This window comes from Thamnophis elegans, chromosome 5, assembly GCF_009769535.1.
Source record: "Thamnophis elegans isolate rThaEle1 chromosome 5, rThaEle1.pri, whole genome shotgun sequence".
NCBI classification, from domain to species: Eukaryota; Metazoa; Chordata; class Lepidosauria; order Squamata; family Colubridae; genus Thamnophis; species Thamnophis elegans.
The window spans coordinates 90,614,609-90,630,300 of NC_045545.1; the positions used below are offsets into that span (position 1 = coordinate 90,614,609).

Here is a 15,692-nt window from a genome sequence, read left to right on the forward strand (position 1 = left end):
CTGATAATCAGGAACACTTTCTTTAGTCCCAAATTTGCTTTTCAGACTTTCCGGTGCTATATGTAAATACAGCAATAGCGCCATCTGCTGATAGTCGAAGTTACTTTCTAGTACACAGAACATAGAATACAGGTAGCCCTTGACTTACGACCACAATCGAGCCCATCATTTCTGTTGTTAAGGGAGGGCATTTGTTAAGGGAGTTCTGCTCCATTTTATGACATTTCTTGCCCCAGCTGTTAAGCGAATCACTGCAGGCGATAAGTTAGTAACCCAGTTGTTAAGCGAATCTGGCTTTCCTGTTGACTTTGCTCGACGGAAGGTCACAAAAGGAGATCCCATGACCCCCCTGGGACACTGCAACCGTCATAAATCTGAACCAGTTGCCAAACATGCAAATTTTGATTATATGACCATGGGGATGCTGCAATGGCCATGAGTCCCTTTCTTCAGTGCCATTGTAACTTTGAACGGTCTTTGAACAGCTTCACTTGTAAGCCTCCAGAATCAGAAATACGGCCCAACACGCAAACCGGAAGTCGGAAAATGGGCCGATTCCAGCCTCTGGAGGGCGTGGGAGGCCGTTTTCGCTCTCCCCAGGCTCCTAGAAAGTCTCTGGAGCCTGGGGAGGTCGAGAAACGGGTCCACCATGCCATCGTGCGCCAAAAGCAAGGGGAGGGCGAGGTGAAGTCACGTGAGCATGCTGGCTGCGATGGGTGTTAGTGTGAGAACTGTCATTTTTTCAAGTCATTTGACTTGACATTTCAAGTCATTCTTCGAATGCTGTTGTAAATTCGAACAGTTGTTAATCAAGTGGTTGTAAGTAGAGAACCATCTATACTTAACCCATTTTCAAGACAGTTAAAGGAAAGCCAAATATGTGCTAAACGCTAATTCAAATACTTGCATTAGACAAACTTGCAACAGAGAATTAGAGATAGGTTGACCGACATCCACAATTAAGTCCCAAATTTCCGTCGCTAAGCAAGATAGGTGTTGAGTTTTGCCCCATTTTATGACTTTTCTTGACCAGTTGTTAGGTGAATCACGGCAGTTGTTAAGTTGGTAACTTGGTTGTTAAGTGAATCTGGCTTCCCCATTGACTTTGCTGATCAAACTATAGGACACTGCAACTGTGATACATGCGTGCCAGTTGCCGAGTGTCTGAATTTTGATTATGTGACCATGGGAATGTTGCAATGGTCATAAGTGTGAAAAAAAATCCCTTTTTTCAGTGCAGTTGTACCTTCTAGCGGTCACTAACCAAATGGTTGTAATTTGAGGACTATGTATACCAAGATGTAAAAACCTTTCTGATCTGCTAGATGTCTTTGTGGCTAAACTTTGATTTCTCTATTTTGGAAACTTTATGCAAGTTCTCACTTGCAGGCTAAAAATATATGGTCCTACCACAGGTTTTGCTACTTCTGTTAGGACTCAAACTCTTTTCAGAATAACCGGGACACATTCTTCTCCAGTAATGGAACACAACGCCTACCAAAAGCTCTTGAGATCTTTCAAATCCATCTCACTTTGAACTCCCTGTGTTCAGAGCTGAAACTGCACACCAATTTGTACCACTCAGGTGACCTGAGAACACAGATAAACCTCCAGGTGACCTTAACAACCCGCTAAAAGAATGCAACCAGCTGTCACAAGAAATGTAAATCCTTCCATTCCCCAGCTGGTCAGAGCTGAAGAAGCTTCTTGGAAGGAGAAGTGAAACGCCTTCAAAGAAAAACCAGAAAGTCCAGTTGCCTCTTGAAAAAAGCACTTTTGGGACAACCATGGCCCGAATGACTGAGAATCCCCATAGATAATTGGCCAAGTAGACCTAGAGGCTTCTCAGACCTTTCCCAAGATGTACCACCTTTCTAGGAGGAAGACATTTTGGAACAGCCCACCTTTGCAATGGAGAAGGCGGCCATATTGGTTTCACTTCCAAGTATCCCAAATACCAAACGATAAAGTTAGGAAAGCTTACTCTGGGCCATATAACCTCTTCAAATCTTCCTTCAGGCTCTTGTTTTCCTCTCTCAGCTTATTCAGTTCATTAGCTGGAATGGAAAGAAAGAGAAAAATGTTGGATTAGTTCAATTTTCCCCAGCCGTCCAGATCAAGGGTTACCAACCTTTCCATTAAATCACCATTCCACTAAATCCACCAACCAGGGACCACTAAATTCATAATTTTAAATCCTGTGGACCACTAATATGAATCAGTGACAGGATGGGGTCCTTCAGGCACTTAGCTTGACCTCCTGTTAGCGGAGAGAAGTGCCTGGGGTTAACCCTAGGTTTGCTGTTCATGGCCGCTAGGAATCTCAAATACAGCCAAGAATGAATCTTTCTCTTATAGCCAGTCCGGCCGCTAAATCTCCCCCCTGCAAACTCTGTCTTTTGAGGAGCCCGGCCGAAGTTTTGTGCACTGCTCACTAAAGCGCCTGGATTCGCAGGGAGGGGGGGAGGGGCTAGAGCTGCTAAACAGGCAGCCAAGCTAAGTGCCTGAAGGACCCCATCCCTTCAGCAAGCGGGAGTAATTGCTTCGGCGGGCTGTATTTGGCCCAGGGGCCATAGTTTGAGGGTCCCTGATTTAGTGCAATACAAAAAAATGGAAAGATTTTTCTGTGGCCCGCCAACATTTTCTCGCGGATCACCAGTGGTCCACGGACAACCAGTTCTTGACTGCCAGCCCAGATGTTCTGGGACTTAATGGCTGAGATGGGGGTCAAGATTATAGACAGAAAGAAGAGAACACGTATGTCACAGACCTAGGGTTACTAGGTATCTAAACAGCAAAAGGAGGACATGGACAATTAGAAAGGTGGGCACACCAACTACCTAACATTCTTTCATCCATCACAAAACTTACAATGAAAAACTACCAAACCACACCCCCAGGTCTCCATGTATAGCAATAGCAGTTAAGATTTATATACCGCTTTATAGTGCTTTACAGCCCTCTCTAAGCGGTTTACAGAGTCACCAACAATCTGGCTCCTCATTTTACCCACCTTGGAAGGATGGAAGGCCGAGTCAACCTTGAGCCGGTCAGAATCGAACTGCCGAATTGCTGGCAGATGGCAGTCAACAGAATGAGCCTGCAATACTGCATTCTAACCGCTGCGCCACCATGACTCCAATATAAGAAATGGCATTTTCCAGCATCAGAAAAAAAATTGGTTTCTGATACTAAATATATTGTATAAAGTTTGCAACTTTGAATTTTTTCAACCCGAGGATCTCCCATATTTTGACTCATTTGGCTTATTCTAGGAATCTCTTTCTTAGCGGAACTCACTTAGGATGAAGATGTGTTGAAGACCTTGAAAATGGGCCTTCATAAACTCATGTTGCTTCTTCTTTGCAACTTCTTGGGTCACTTGGCATCTGTCGCAGAGCCCAGCTCGCAACCTTCAAATAATTAAAAAAGCAGGGTGGTGTTTTTAGAGTAGCAAACCCAACTGGGAGGAGACGTACCGCACCAACACCAAGTGTCAGAACTTCAAGGTAGATCAGACTTGGAAACCAAAGTCATAATTTTTTTATTGTAAGCTTACCATAACAGAAATCTTGCAAATCTGAATGCCCTCCCTCCCTCCCTCCATTTGTCTTTGTGAAAACCAGGGAGACGCTTTTTCAAATTACATTTCTGCCTCAGACCCAAATTTCTGTTCTCTGACCATCTTGGCAGTGATTCTTCCTTCTTTTCCCCAAGGATATTTGAGGTAGTTGCTCTACCCGACTCCATTGTTACAGCATCAACCCACCCCCCCACACAGCTTCCATCTCAAACTGTCCACTGTGGACCTCCCCCCCACATTCTTAAGAGGTCCCTAAAGGGGGCAAGCATAAGCGCACCAACATGCCTACCGTCCCTGTCTTATTGTCTTACTTATCGTCCCTATCACCCATCTCCTCCCACTTATGACTGCAGGACTGTAACTTTGTCCCTTGTATCCTTACGATTCATATTGATATTGATTGTTTCCTGATTGCTTATTTGTACCCCATGACTATCATTAAGTGTTGTACTTTATGATTCTTGACGGATGTATCTTGTCTTTTTATGTATACTGAGAGCTTATGCACCAAAGACAAATTCCTTGTGTGTCCAATCACACTTGGCCAATAAAGAATTCCATTCCATTCCATTCCATTCCATTAATTTCTATTCTATTCTATTCTATTCTATTCTAGTCTAGTCTAGTCTAGTCTAGTCTAGTGTCCTCATTTATCTGTATTTACTTCCTTTGTTCATATTTATGTTAACACCTATACTTGTTATCTTGTACATGTTTGATAAATAAATAAATAGATAGATAGATAGATAGATAGATAGATAGATAGATAGATAGATGATAGATAGATAGATAGATAGATAGATAGATAGATAGATAGATAGATAGATAGATGATAGATATTTCATCAGCCCATTTTTAGACTCAGGATTTTCAGAATCATTATTTATTTGGCCCAAAGCTTCAAGATTGGTTACGGGGGCTGGGAGCTAAACTTTATGATGAATTAAATATATCTATTCTAATGAAGAGAAGGACTTCGGGTGACATGACAGCAGTCTTCCAATATTTGAGGGACTGTCACAGAGAAGAGGGGGGGGGGTGTTAACCTGTTCTCCAAAGCACCTGAGGGCAGGAGAAGAAGTAACAGATAGAAGCTTGTCAAAGAGAAATCTGATGTAGAATTAAAGAGAAATTTCCTGTCGCAATTAATCAGTGGAATCAGTGGACATTATCTATCTCCAGTGTACAACATAGTCATTTCAACAGTTCCAAAAAAGCTCCACATCCATTTACAGCACTCAGGTGATCCTGAAAATACAGATAAACCTCCAAGTGACCTCAATTACTCTATAAAAGAAGGTAAATGACCAGCTGTCTGCAAGGAGTATAAATCCTTCCATTCCACACCATCTGGTCAAAGCTAAAGAAGCTTCTTGGTTGAGAAGCAAAACGACTTCAAATAAAAAGCAAAGAAAGTGTGATTGTTTCTTGAAAAAGAACCTTTGGGATAACTACGACCTGGATTATTGAGAATCATAGTTAATCAGTGGAACGGCTTGCTTCCAGAAGTTGTGAGTGTTCCATCAATGGCGGTTTTTAAGAAGAGGTTTGTCAACCATTTGTCCAGAAGATGTAGGGTCTTCTGCTCGAGTAGCGGGTTGGTCTAGAAGACCTTCAAGGTCCCTTCCAACTCTGTCATTCTGTATTCCCCTTTTCTAACCCTGATGCACATTTTTCTCATCAGGATGGAGTGCTTGAAAACCAAGTTCCGCTAGAACAGAAATCATATCAAACAGGGACAGATCTCAATAACTAGCTCATGTCTCCAGTCAGCAGTGGAGATTTTTTTTTAAGTACATGTGTGCGTGCGTTATTATGTTCATTGTACAGTATGAATTGTGATGCTCTTATATTGATTATTACCCTGTTTCCCCCAAAATAAGACTTCCTTGGATAATAAGCCAAATTGGGCTTTTGAGCGCGTGCCCTAAAATAAGCCCTCCCAGAAAATATTGCAACACAGCAGCAGCCATGAGGTGACCACGCTCGCCGCCTCCTGCACCTCAAAAATAATAAGACCTCCCCGAAAATAAGGCCAAGTGCTTATTTTGCAAAAGGAAGGGTGTCAAAAGAAAAGTAAGCAAGCTAAACTTCCCAGTAATGGATCATGGACCTGGTCACAATTACATGAAGAAAGAAAGCATATCTAACTCTAGAGGAGGAAAAATTGTTGGAAAGTAGAGCAATAAACATTGTACAAGTACTGGGATTTTGCTACTACAACAACATGTTTTTCCAGTTGGGGAACCCAGAGCAGGATGGAGCCCATTAAATGGCTTGTGTGATCTGCTGTCGCCAGGAGTGGGAGGTTGGGGGGTGATTTTTGTTATATTGTACTATATTAATTTATTTGATTCTTTTTGTTAGTTTTTATTGTTTTAAATGTGGTCTTTTATTCTGTAAGCCGCCTTGAGTCACCATTGGTGAATAGGCGGCAATATAAATTCAATAAATAAATAAATAAATAAATAAATAAGGCCTTCTCTTATTTTCAGGGAAACATGGTATACATATACAGTACTGTGTTATGCGATGTGATTAACTGGGTTTACACAATTTGCCAAATCTGGATTACCGTATTTATTTAACCTTGCCCAATGTTTATGGGAGAAAAGTTTAGTTGTGCAGTTGTGGCCAATATCTTGACACTTTTCATTTTCCCCTCCTGTGCAGATGTCCCCTGTGACAGGATGAAGCCATTTACCTGTTTTCCAAGACTTTCACATTTTCTTTAAGTCCCTTTTGTTGTTCACGCAGTTGGTGGTTTTTGGTAAAGAGCTCTTCAATTCTTTGGTTGTCCCTAATCCAAGGGAGAAGAACAAGGAGGAAGAGAAGAAAAGTACAGGTTGTCCTCGACTTATGACAGTTCACTTAGTGACCGTTTGAAGTTACAACAGCACTGAAAAAAGGTGACCATTTTTCACACTTATGGCCATTGCAGCCACTGTAATGCTGCATTGCTGAGGCACGTGCAGGTTGCCAAGCAACCAAATTTTTAACATGTGTCTGTGAGGATAATGTGATGGTCACTAGTGTGAGGATCAGTAATAAATTATTTTTTCAGTGCCACTGTAACTTCAGTCACTAAACAAATGGTTGTAAATCAAGGACTGTATGTATTCAGGGAACAGAAATTGTTTGCCCATCATGCTAAACAAAATGTGGCTTGACATACACAGCCCCTGGCTTTGTGAGCAGTAATTTATGGCTTATTTATGGCTTACCAGGCAATTGTAGTTTATTTAACAAACTATTAGTCAAAAAGCAGTTGGTCCAGATTTATCCCTCTGAAGATACCAGACAAAATTTTAATTTTGATTATGTATGTATGTATGTATGTATGTATGTATGTATGCATGCATGCATGCATGCATGCATGCATATATATATATATGTATGTATGTATGTATGTATGTATGTATGTATGTATGTATGTATGTGTGTATGTGTGTGTATGTATGTATGTATATATGTATATATACATACATACATACATATATATATTGTGTCACAACCCCTGGTATGCCCAAATATGGGAGGGAGCATATTGCTTCCCTTTTCTGTCTATTGGCTCATCTGGGAGCCATCCAGGCAGAAAGGCATTTTTTTAATGTTGCCTTATTACATTTGTGTTGCATTTGTGCTGATAAATAAATAAAGGGACACTAGTATAGATAGTCTCTATATAGTTTCTATATATTTATTTATCAGCACAAATGCAACACACACACACATATGTGTGTGTGTCTGTGTGTGTGTATGGATGGATGGATAGATAGATAGATAATAGAAAGATAGATTATAGTTAGATAAATAAAGATAGATAGATGGATGGATAATAGATGATAGATAGATGATAGAAAGATAATAGATAGATAGATAGATAGATAGATAGATAGATAGATGATAGATGATAGATGATAGATAGATAGATAGATAATAGATATAGATGGATGGATGGATGGATAGATTACAGATAGATTAAATAAATAAATAAATAAAGATAGATAGATGATAGATAGATAGATAGATAGATAGATAGATAGATAGATAGATAGATAGATAGATAGATAGATAGGTGATAGATGATAGAGATAGATGGATGGATGGATAGATGGATGGATGGATGATCAGTAAGTAGGTAGGTAGGTAGATAGATAGATATGAATTTTAAAGTTTATTTTATATTTTAATCGATTCTGAATTATCCTAAAGAAATTAGGTCCAAGAACCCATGGCTAATAGATGGCATTTGTTTTACTCACCGACATTTCTCATTGGTTAGTTCATTCAGTTTGGTTTGCAGGCCTGGAAGAGTTCAGAAATAATCTGTGACCTTTTGAGTGAAGCCGCAGTCACAAAAGATCAAACTCTACAAAAATCAGCAGTCGTTCTGCTTCTCATCCACTTTTAAACATCTCTGCCTCAAATCTGTTCATCCAATCAATCATCAGGTGCGCGCACAAACACACACAAACACACATCCCTTTTCTTACCTTGGACTTCTTTCTCATGTGTTTCCTTGAGTCTGTTCAAGATTTCCGCAAAATTTTCAGTGGCCATGTTCCTTCTGTTGTCACATGGATGGGTCAAAGGTAGGTTTCAGATCACTTTTCTCCCTCTGCCAGCATTCAGATTCTGACCTAAGAGGGAAAAAAATAGAGATGAAAAAAGAAAAAAAACCCTTTCTGATGGGGGAAGACCCATCCCCCTTCTAGAAGAATGAAATATTTTGAGAAATATTAAAAAAGCAGAATATTACATTTCCCTAAAGCAGTGTTTCTCAACCTTGGCGACTTTAAGTCCTGTGGACTTCAACTCCCAGAATCCCCCAGCCAGCTGGCTGGGGGATTCTGGGAGTTGAAGTCCACAGGACTTAAAGTCGCCAAGGTTGAGAAACACTGCCCTAAAGGAAGAGTGAACATGCTCTTGGAGACAGAAAGAGATAGCCCCCACTTTTCTTAATAGCCCCCCACAGATATTTTTTGGCCCTTAAGAAAGTCTGGGCCAGCTACAAAACAAAAGGCCTTTAGTTCCAGGATGATAGGATTAAGACATGGCCCTCCAGGACATAGTAGGATTAACCCAATGCCATTTAGCAACAAAGCTCACTACATTGCACAATCTTCTAAGGACATTGCATCAGCCAAGCTTCAACCAAACCTGGGAACTCAGACAACCTCAGCTTTGACCCCTGGATAGCCCCACAGCAGCCAATAGAATACATGTTCTTGCACAGGAGCAGGAAGCTCACGTGCGAAGCCCAAGAGAAGGTATAAAAACCACGCACTCTCAACTTCATGTGGTCAGCTGCACCAGAACTACCCATCATGTACTCTGTTTCCCTGAAAATAAGACCTCCCTGCATAATAACCCCAATCGGGCTTTTGAGCACATGCACTAAAATAAGCCTAAGCTAAAACATATGAGGAACAGTTGCAGGAACTGGGTATGTCTAGTTGAATGAAAAGAAGGACTAGGGGGAGACATGATAGCAGCGTTTCAATATCTCAGGGGTTGCCACAAAGAAGAGGGAGTCAAACTATTCTCCAAGGGACCTGAGAGTAGAACAAGAAGCAATGGGTGGAAACTAATCAAGGAGAGAAGCAACTTAGAACTAAAGAGAAATTTCCTGACAGTGAGAACAATTAATCAGTGGGACAGAAATTGCCTCCAGAAGTTGTGAATGCCCCAACACTGGAAGTCTTTAAGAAGATGTTGGATAGCCATTTGTCTGAAACGGTATAGGGTTTCCTGCCTAGGCAGGGGGTTGGACTAGAAGACCTCCAAGACCTCCAATATAATTAATGTAATGTAATGTAATGTAATACAATACAATACAATACAATACAATACAATACAATATAATAATGTTTCAATTTTGCTTGGTTTATAGAATATTTTTTGTCCAGCTTTATGTTTTAAAGGAAATAAGTTAATTAAATTTTATTTATAGGAAATAAAAAGTAACACCCCTGATCCGCAGAGCTAAATGTTTAATATACCTATAAAGCGTATTGCCTAGTTCCCCTGGAGAATTGCTGTTATTCCCCATAGGGGAGTACCTTATAGCATTTTTCATAGCCCCAAATCAATGGTAGGAAGCTGCAGGAAGAAAATAGATTATATTCTAAATTACCTAACGTCACGGGTGATTACTGCATTTGCACAGATGTCCTTTAGCTATCAGTCTTAATTTATCGTGACCACCGCATAGTGTCTCATTTCCGTAAGGAGTTTCCAGAAGTTTTATTATACTACTCTGAAGCTTAGCCAACTCTGCTCAGGACCCGTGACAGAATCTGACGGGAAAAGCTTTCAGGAGAGTAAATCTTTCCAGGAAGCTCAAATTGCATTAATACCTGTGGTTGGCATGCAGGCTTAGTAACTCCACTTGTAAAGGAAGTTAAAAAGAAAGCTGTGGGTTTATTAAATTGGGAAAGTTTCTTTGGCTGCTAATTTGCCCAAGCAGATTTCCCTGACTTTAGAAAGAGATGACGTGCAATTTTATGAAGAGAATTGCTGGATAAAATATACAGACACACAGAGAAAAGCAAGAAAGACGATTAGGGCACTGGAAGCTAAAACATATAAAGAACAGTTGCAGGAATTGGGTATGTCTAGTTTTGTAGACATACAAAACTTTAAAACTTTAAAACCCACCCCTCTTCTAGAAAAATGGAATATCCTGGGAAATATTGAAAAGGAAGAATGTTATATTTCCGTGGATCAGAAATGGAGAAACTTGTTTTTAGATAGGAAATAGACTCACTCTTAATAGCCTCCACCTTTGTCAATGGGCCATTAAAAGGCCTGAGACTGTCTATTCTACATAACAAAGACCTCCCCCTTCAGCTCCAGGGTGATGGGATTAAGGCATGATAGTATTAGCCCTTTCCCCATCTCACCACAGGGCACTTGGGAAGAAGTGATGCTCAATCAAACCTGGACTCAAAACACAGCCCAGAGAGTTGCCCCTGCATGGCCCCCATGGGAGTCTGACAACCAATCAGAATACAAGATCAAAGGCCAGAGAGGGCATAAAACCAGGGACTTCCAGCATCTGGGTCTTTTTTTCTTCTTCACCCAACATCTGGAAGCATGTGATCCCCCTTTTCTGTTCAGGAGCTCAAGCCATTTGATCCTGTCCATCATTAAACCATCTTTCCAAGCAGCCTCCATGTTTCCAGTGTCTTTTTCCCCACTTGGAACTGAACCCAGAAGAACGTTTCTTCCAACAGTTTAATGAAAAGAAGGTCTAAGGGTGACAAGATAGTTTTCTAGTATTTGACGGGCTGCCACAAAGAAGAGGAAGTCAACCCATTTTCCAAAGCACCTGAAGCAAAGCTGGGTTGCCGGTTTGGCACGGATCAGCCGAACCAGTAGTGGCGGTGGCGGGAGGCTCCACTCACCCGCCTGGACGCTTCTGCGCATGCGCAGAAGTGTTGTGCACGCACGAGAGCGATCACATGAGCAAGAGCAAAACGGTAGCACCAGATTTTGAAACCCACCTCTGACCTGAAGACAGGACAAGAAGCAACTGATCTAATTAAATAAGGTGGAAACTATTCAAGGAGAAATTCAGCCTAGAACTAAGGAGAAATTTGAATGAATGAGTGAGTGAGCTGGAAGGGACCTTGGAGATCTTCTAGTCCAGCCCTCTGCTCAAGCAGGAGAGTCTACACCATCTCAGACAAGTGACTGTCCAATCTCTTCTTAAAAACTTTCAGTGATGGAGCACCCACAATGTCCGGAGGTAAGCCATGCCACTGGTTAATTGTTCTCACTGTTTGGAAGTTTCTCCTTAATTCCACGTTGTTTCTCTCCTTGATTAGTTTCCTTTCCATCCATAGTTTCTTGTCCTGCCCTCTGGTGCTTTGGAGAATAATTCGACCCCCTCTTCTTTGTGGCAGCCCATCAAATATCAAAAGACTGCTATCATGTCCCCCTTAGTCTTTCTTTTCTCTAGACTAGTCAAACCCAAATCCTGCTCCCCTTCTTCGTATGTTTTAGGCCTTTGATCATCTTAGTTGCTCTTCTTCGAACTTTTTCCAAAGTCTCAACATCTTTTTTGTAATGGGGTGACCACAATCGGTTGCAGTATTCCAAATGTGGTCATACTGGGGTTTTATAAAGCGGCACTCATACTTCTTGTGATTTTTGATTCTATGCCTCTGTTTATACAACCCAGGACTGTGTTATCTCTGGAAGTTTACAGGAGGATCCCCTGCCAAGCTCAATTGAACAATGCAAGGAAGCAGCCTTGTCTGTCTCTAATCATAGCACAGCTGGAATAGTGTCTAACATCAGCTTCTAATAAAACATACACACCGGTACTTCTTCCCTGCAATCCATGGATTGCCGCCAGATGTTTCACAAAGTATCTCCACACTGTAAGGCCTGAATACTAAATCGGAATTTCCAAGCAATGTCAAATCTATTTCTTCAACCTGAGTGAAAGCTAAAACATATGAAAAACAGTTGCAGAAACTGGATAAGTCTAGTTTAATGAAAAGAAGGACTAGGGGAGACATGATAGCAGTCTTCCAATATCTCAGGGGCTGCCACAAAGAAGAGGGAGTCAAACTATTCTCCAAGGCACCTGAGGGTAGAACAAGAAGCAATGGGTGGAAACTAATCAAGGAGAGAAGCAACTTAGAACTGAGGAGAAATTTCCTGACAGTTAGAACAATTAATCAGTGGAACAGCTTGCCTCCAGAAGTTGGGAATGCCCCAACACTGGAAGTCTTTAAAGAGTTGTTAGATAGCCATATATCTGAAACAGTATAGGGTTTCCTGCCTAGGCAGGGGGTTGGACTAGAAGACCTCCAAGGTCCCTTCCAACTCTCCTATTGTAGTGTATTGTATTGTATTGTATTGTATTGTATATTATAATGTCTATTGACATGGGCATGGGGTTGGACTGGACGTCCTCCAAGATCCCTTTCAACTCTATTATTCTATGTTCTAAGGCAGCGTTTCTCAACCTTGGCCCCTTCAAGGTAGGAGGATTTCAACTCCCAGCTTTCAGGTCTTGTGTTCATTGGCCAACGATGACCAGGCAGAGCTCTCCGAGAAGATGACAAACAGTAATAATACGAAACATTTGTGTATTGTCATAGAGCTATGATGGTGAACCTATGGCACGTGTGCCATAGGTGGCACGCAGAGCCCTCTCTGCGAGCACATCAGCCATCACCCCAACTCAGCTCCATTGCGCATGCGCACCCACCGCCCACTAGCCAGCTGGTTTTCGGGTCTCTCTTTCTCACGCGTGCATGCGCTTTCAGCACACGATGAAAAAAAGGTTAGCCATCACTGTTATAGAGCATGGGAGGCCAACCTTAGCCACTTTAAGACTTGTGAACGTCAACTCCCAGAATTCCCCAGCCAGCCATGTTGGCTGGGGAATTCTGGGAGTTGAAGTCCACCTACCTTAAAGGAGCCAAAGTTGAGAAACACCATCCTAAGGAATGAAGTGAAAACAACTCCATTTCCCAGGAGAAAATGAGGTTTTCCAGATTCATTCCCAGAGGTAGGAGACCGGGGGAACAAGGGCGGTGAAACTGGCTGGATTTTTCTCCAACCGGGAAAGAAAAGACACAGAACAACATCTGCCCCGAACAATCCAGTTCTCCAACAACGCAAGTAGAGATTCTACCAACTCCAGTGTTTCTGGTTCAGCAGGACTCAGTCCTGGGATGGTGTATCCCAACTCACAAGACAATAACACAGTGGTTGAGTCAATCTGGCCTCCCCATTGTCTTCGCTCGCCAGGAGGCTGCAAAAGGTGATCTCGTGACCCTGGGACGCCGTCACCGTCATAAATATGAACCAGCTGATATTTATGATCCAAATTTTGATCACGTGGCCATGGGGATGCTGCAACATAAGTCACTTTTTCCAGTGCCGGTGCAACTTCGAGCTGTCACTTAACAAATGGTTGTAAGTCAAGGAACTATCTGCATGCTGAATGCCGACTGCCACTCTCCCGTCTCTGGTCCGCTCAAACAGATACATATTTTACCAAGGCAGGATATAGGAGCCCTGATGGCGCAGTGGTTGGAATGCAGTATTGCAGGCTAACTCTGCCGACTGCCAGCGGTTCGATCCTGATGGGCTCAAGGTTGACTCAGCCTTCCATCCTTCCGAGGTCGGTAAGATGAGCCATATTGAAGGCTAGAATGTTGTATTAGACGTTACCTAGTGGAACGGGTCTCCTCCAAAGGAATAGTGGGACAAACAGTTGCACTCTTATTTGTAAATTTCAGAAAGGAAGGGGAAATGATGGAAGCTAGGAAAGAAAATGATGCATGAGCCGTGGTGGCACAGTGGTTAGAATGCAGTATCGCAAGCTAACTGTGCCAACTGCCAGGAGTTCATGACTGGTTGACTCAGCCTTCCATCCTCCCAACGTCAGTAAAATGAGGACACTCTAAGTAAAATGCTTATTCTGTAAACTGTTTAGAGAGGGCTGTAAAAGCACTATCAAGTTGTATATAAATCTAAATGCCTATTCTATTCTATTCTATTCCTATTCTATTCCATTCTATTCTTCATTCTTCTATTTCTATTCTATTCTATTCTACTCTCCACTCCTCTATTCTATGCTACTCTCCACTCCTCTATTCTATTCTATTCTATCCTATTCCTATTCCTATTCCTTATTCTATTCTATTTTATTCTATTCTATTCTATTCTATTCTTCATTCTTCTATTTCTATTCTATTCTATTCTTCATTCTTCTATTTCTATTTCTATTCTATTCTACTCTACTCTCCACTATTCTATTCTATTCTATTCTTCATTCCTCCATTCCCTTCCCTTCCCTTCCCTCCCATCCCATCCCATCCCATCCCATCCTGGCACAGTGGTTAGAATGCCCTATCGCAGGCTAACTCTGCCCACTGCCCGGAGTTTGATTCTGACCGACTCAAGGTTCACCCATCCTTCTATCCTTCTGAGGTTTGTAGCATGAGGACTCACATTGTTGGGGGCAATAGGCTGACTTTGTAAACTGCTTAGAGAGGGCCGTAAAGCCCTGTGAAGCGGCGTATAAGTCTAAGCTATTGCTAAAGGCATCTTTTAGCATCAACTCACCAAGCAAGTAAAACAGAGACTAACAGATTCTGGCTCCCCACCCCTCCGTTGCTATTGCTCTGCACTGCCTCTAGCACTCGAACGATGTTGGCCTTCGTGTTATCTGAGAACGTCTGCTGGAGCAAAGTTGCATGGCGAGTCTTAAATTCAAAGTAAACACATTTCAACAAAACCCAATACCTCTTCCTCTCTCAAGCATTCATCCTGTGCTAACACAACGCTGGTGGAATAACCGGTTGCGTCTGAGTCTGAAATTAAGGTCCAATAAACACCAAGAGATTGGCACGAGAGAGGTTGCCTTAGAATTGCAGGTATTCCTTGACTTACGACAATTCATTTAGTGACAGTTAAAACGACATGGAAGACTGTTTTTCACACTTACGACTGTTGCAGCGTCCCCATGGTCACGTGGTCAAAATCTGAACCCTTGGCAACATATTTATGAGGGTTGTGGTATTATTACTTAAAATAATAACAAAGCAATCCAAAAGTATTATGAAATATTCAGGCTTGCAGATTGAAGTTAAATGCTTAGGGGGGAAAAACCCCCACTGTTATAGCAATCATGTTTGGGCCCTGGAAGCAATATCTAAAAATGATATTTATCTATGGAGATTCTCAGTCATCCAGGTCACGGTTGTCCCAAAAGTGCTTTTTCTTTTCTTATTTTTTTTTCTGCATAATTTTTTTTATTTTCAATTTTCATAGCATATAATCACATGTATACTATTACATAGTCAATATCATGTTGCATTATTAAGTAATTACATCAATTCATCTTGCCATCAACTACCAAAGGGAAAAAAACACCCAGTTGTTGGCTCTTCTGCTCTCCATACACCATATTTATACCTTATCCGACACTTTCTTCCCCCTTTCTCCTCCCCCTTTCTACATCCCTTCTTCCCTCCATCAGTGCTTTTTCAAGAAGCAACTGGGATTTCTTGGTTTTTTCCTTGAAGGTGTTTCACTCCTAAGAAGCTTCTTCAGTTCGGAAGTGAAGAAGCTT

At 41.7% G+C, this 15,692-nt stretch overlaps 1 protein-coding gene across 1 annotated transcript in view; it reads right to left on the reverse strand.

Moving 5' to 3' along the window:
• Window positions 1-8,146, reverse strand: part of RBBP8NL (RBBP8 N-terminal like) — a 29,991-nt gene extending 21,845 nt beyond the window's left edge. Inside the window, exons 1-5 of the mRNA XM_032218619.1 lie at window positions 8,080-8,146; window positions 7,849-7,891; window positions 6,288-6,383; window positions 3,301-3,413; window positions 1,985-2,057 (exon numbers count right to left, since the gene is read on the reverse strand). Coding sequence (XP_032074510.1) covers window positions 1,985-2,057; window positions 3,301-3,413; window positions 6,288-6,383; window positions 7,849-7,891; window positions 8,080-8,146 — 392 coding nt within the window. The remainder of the gene's footprint in view (window positions 1-1,984; window positions 2,058-3,300; window positions 3,414-6,287; window positions 6,384-7,848; window positions 7,892-8,079) is intronic.
• Window positions 8,147-15,692: the final 7,546 nt, after the last annotated feature.